Source organism: Neoarius graeffei, chromosome 4 (genome assembly GCF_027579695.1).
Source record: "Neoarius graeffei isolate fNeoGra1 chromosome 4, fNeoGra1.pri, whole genome shotgun sequence".
NCBI classification, from domain to species: Eukaryota; Metazoa; Chordata; class Actinopteri; order Siluriformes; family Ariidae; genus Neoarius; species Neoarius graeffei.
The window spans coordinates 72,204,472-72,209,049 of NC_083572.1; the positions used below are offsets into that span (position 1 = coordinate 72,204,472).

General features: G+C 41.7%; 1 protein-coding gene across 1 annotated transcript; it reads left to right on the forward strand.

The window, feature by feature from the left end:
* Positions 1-511: 511 nt before the first annotated feature.
* On the forward strand, positions 512-1,036 carry akap14 (A-kinase anchoring protein 14). The gene has a single exon (XM_060918457.1). The coding sequence runs from the start codon at positions 512-514 to the stop codon at positions 1,034-1,036; it is 525 nt and encodes a 174-aa protein (XP_060774440.1).
* Positions 1,037-4,578: the final 3,542 nt, after the last annotated feature.

Sequence of the window (4,578 nt, forward strand, 5' to 3'; positions counted from 1 at the left end):
CTGGGATTTGCTGCAAAATTAAGAACCAAGTGTGACAGTCAGAGTGTCCAGAAGAACTGTGCCTGGTTCTGCAAGATGCTCAGTAAAACCTCCAGCTCATTTCCTCACACGAGATATTGACTTTGTTTCATTTATTATAGCTTATATATATTTAAATGACTTTATTTATTTATTTATTTATTTATTTATTTAAAATATTGAAACATTTAATTTCATTATTTTGAAGCCATTTTTGGTCTACAGCATTTCTTTACATGTGCCTAAGACTTCTGCACAGTACTGTGTGTGTGTGTGTGTGTGTGTGTGTGTGTGTGTAAACAATATACTGTATTCAAAACTCAAGTACTAGTTGGCAGTTTGGCGTTTCCATGGCAATGTGTGTTGACAGTGAGAACGGTTTACGTCACCTAGCGACGTCCCTGGTAACGCCTCCAAAGATCGCTTGTTAATTTTTCCATACGGACTTTTCCAACATATTTGAGGATCCTTTCAAATTAATGCCAATAACACAATGGATACTAAAATAGCAGATGATCTGCTGGATCTCAGAGTCTCCGGGCTCGTCAGGAGTGTGTTAGACGGCTCTCAAGGCACAGTGACCCGCGCACCAGAACCGGACAGCCAGCAGCTCGATTTCGAGATCAGGAACATCGACTGGGTCACTTGCAAAGACTTTACAATCAGTGTCGGAAAAGCCCAAATCGAGGAGTACATGAGCACCTGGGAGGTGAACCCGAGATGGCTGTTCAGTGTGGAGTTCCTGCAGGAGAGTGAGCTGGAGTTTGAGAAGCAGTTCCACTACAGGGCGCTGTGGAGCATGCCCAGCCGCTGCTCTCCCATCCCGAAGAGCACAGCGTCTGTTTACTTCACCATCAGCATCTTCAAATACAAACCGCCCACGAGACCTGTACAAGTCACATTTCAGCTCGAATCCAGCAGGACGGTTCATACTCCAGGAAAAGCGAGATTCCGCGAAACATGGCTCAAGGACCTGATTGAAAGCAAGGCACTGCTGATGGACACCATCACTTTTTAAGTGTGAGACTTTTTAAGCATGCGAGATATATATATATATATATATATATATATATATATATATATAAAGTGAAAAAGTTCAATATTTTCCATCAGTTATTTAAGAAAGTGAAAATGTTATATATTATAGACTCATTACACATAAACTAAAATGTTTCAAGCATTTTTCTATTTTAATTTTAATCAGTATGGCATACAGCACAAAAACATAAAAAAAAAAAACCCATCTCAAAATATTAGAATATTTCATTCCAAGTTTGGGGTGGCACGGTGGTGTAGTGGTTAGCGCTGTCGCCTCACAGCAAGAAGGTCCTGGGTTCAAGCCCCGGGGCCGGCGAGGGCCTTTCTGTGCGGAGTTTGCATGTTCTCCCCGTGTCTGCGTGGGTTTCCTCCGGGTGCTCCGGTTTCCCCCACAGTCCAAAGACATGCAGGTTAGGTTAACTGGTGACTCTAAATTGACCGTAGGTGTGAATGTGAGTGTGAATGGTTGTCTGTGTCTATGTGTCAGCCCTGTGATGACCTGGCGACTTGTCCAGGGTGTACCCCGCCTTTCGCCCGTAGTCAGCTGGGATAGGCTGCAGCTTGCCTGCGACCCTGTAGAAGGATAAAGCGGCTAGAGATAATGAGATGAGATGAGATTCCAAGTTTGAGTAAAACAGTATGAACACAGTGTATCTCTCGGTCTAGTTCAGTACACACAACCACAATCATGGGGAAGACTGCCAGGGGCGCAGATAGGATTTTTGAACTGGGGGGGACTGAGCTGTCAGCAAATGATTCCATTTTGTGTATATATATGTATGTGTGTGTGTGTAATAAATAAATAAATATATATATATATATATATATATATATATATATATATATTACACTACCGTTCAAAAGTTTGGGGTCGCTTTGAAATGTCCTTATTTTTGAAAGAAAAGCACTGTTCTTTTCAATGAAGATCACTTTAAACCAATCAGAAATCCACTCTATACAGTGCTAATGTGGTAAATGACTATTCTAGCTGCAAATGTCTGGTTTTTGGTGCAATATCTCCATAGGTGTATAGAGGCCCATTTCCGGCAACTCTCACTCCAGTGTTCTAATGGTACAATGTGTTTGCTCATTGCCTCAGAAGGCTAATGGATGATTAGAAAACCCTTGTACAATCATGTTAGCACAGCTGAAAACAGTTGAGCTCTTTAGAGAAGCTATAAAACTGACCTTCCTTTGAGCAGATTGAGTTTCTGGAGCATCACATTTGTGGGGTCGATTAAATGCTCAAAATGGCCAGAAAAATGTCTTGACTATATTTTCTATTCGTTTTACAACTTATGGTGGTAAATAAAAGTGTGACTTTTCATGGAAAACACAAAATTGTCTGGGTGACCCCAAACTTTTGAACGGTAGTGTGTATACATGTTATTTCACCTCCCTCACTGCCATCACCAGGAACTACCTGCAGGCCAGGACAATGATAACATTTTAACATAGCCTATGGAAATCCAAAGTTTACACATTATCATCACGCACAGAAATTGCAAAACTAGTTTTAAAACTGCTAAATTCCAACTGTTAAACATAGCGAGAGGCTGGGCTACGTGTGTGTGTGTGTGTGTGTGTGTGTGTGTAAAGTGTAAACCAGTGCATCCTGACTTTCTAACTATGCCTGTATGTTGCGTGAGCGGCAGTCAGTCAACAACTCTTCGCAAAGTTTCCTTATGAAACAATATGCTCACTGAAATTATGGCAGGGAACACCAGATTAAACATTAAAACTGCCTTCTGAGCACTGTATCTACAGGCTACCACCGAAAGAAGGAGGCTACCAGAAAGGCATCTCTACTCCGTACGATTTTACTTTCACTACGACATTACTTTGAACAGACTATCAAAAAATTGCAAGGTGATATGATAAAGTAAGGCACAGTTTACTTCCAGTCGTTGTTTTTTGAAAAAACGATGCAATCGTTTTCTGCCTTTTGGCACCCTTCATCATGCCGTGTTGGGGTCCTGAACTAGGAGCTGTCCCCGATATGCCTGTCAAACTTGTTGTGGGTAACCATAGCAACCAAGCTCGAGCTTGCAACCTGTGCAGTCTGCGCAGTTGCAACTATGTATGTACTGCTGTGCACCTCAATAAACCGAATGGTAATTAGTCTTTTGATTTTTCTGTGAGGTTTGCCTTATGCAAAGAAAGACAGCATAGACGTTTTTTCCTCCCTATAAGTGGGGGGGACCGAATGAGGTGAATTTAAATCTGGGTGGGACGAATCCCCCCCCCCCCCGTCCCCCCCCCCATCTGCGCCCGTGAAGACTGCTGACTTGACTGTTGTCCAGAAGATGATCACTGATGCCCTCCACAAGGAGGGTAAGCCACAAAAGGTCATTGCTGAAAAGGGTGGCTGGAAAAGGTGCACAAGCAATAGGGATGGCTGCAGTCTTGAGAGGATTGTCAAGAAAAGTTGATTGAAGAACTTAGGAGAGCTTCACAAGGAGTGGACTGAGGCTGGTGTCAGTGTATCAAGACCCATCACGAACAGACATCTTCAAGAAAGGGGATACAACTTTTGCATTCCTAATATCAAGCTACTCCTGAGCCAGAGACAATGTCAGAAGTGTCTTATCTGGGCTAAGGAGAGAAAGAAATGGACTGTTGCTCAGTGGTCCAAAGTACTCTTTTCAGATGAAAGTACATTTTGCATTTAATTTGGAAATCACGGTTCTAGAGTCTGGAGGAAGAGTGGAGAGGCACAGAATCCAAGGTGTTTGAAACCCAGTGTGAAGTTTCCACAGTCTGTGATGATTTGGGGTGCCATGTCATCTGCTGGTGTTGGTCCACTGTATTTTATCAAGTCCAAAGTCAACACAGCCATCTACCAGGAGATTTTAGAGCACTTCATGCTTCCATCTGCTGACGAGCTTTTTGGAGATGCTGATTTCCTTTTCCAGCAGGACTTAGCACCTACCCACAGTGCCAAAACTACTACCAAATGGTTTGCTGACCATGATATTACTGTGTTTGATTGGCCAGCCAACTTGCCTGACCTGAACCCTATAGAGATTCTATGGGGTATTGTCAAGAGGAAGATGAGAAACACCCGACCCAAAAATACAGATACGCTGAAGGCCACTATCAAAGCAACCTGGGCTTCAATAACACCTCAGCAGTGCCACAGACTGATCACCTCCATGCCACACCGCATTGATGCAGTAATTCATGGTAAAGGAGCCCCAACCAAGTATTGAGTGTATAAATGAATATACTTTTCAGAAGTTGGACATTTCTGTATTGTAAATCCTTTTTTTGATTGATCTTGGGGAATATTCTAATAATTTGAGATACTGGATTTCTGATTTTCATGAGCTATAAGCCACAATCATCAAAATTAAAACAAAAAAGACTTTAAATATTTCACTTAACATGTAATGAATATAGAATATATGAAAGTTTACCTTTTTGAATTAAATTATGAAAAAAGGGAACTTTTTCATGGTATTCTAATTTGCACTGTGCTTGTTATAAAATCTGTTTATTATGAATACGTAGCTCGTTGCA

Coding starts and splice junctions, on each gene's coding strand:
- akap14 (XM_060918457.1), top strand. CDS start 512: ATGGATACTAAAATAGCAGATGATCTGCTGGATCTCAGAGTCTCCGGG.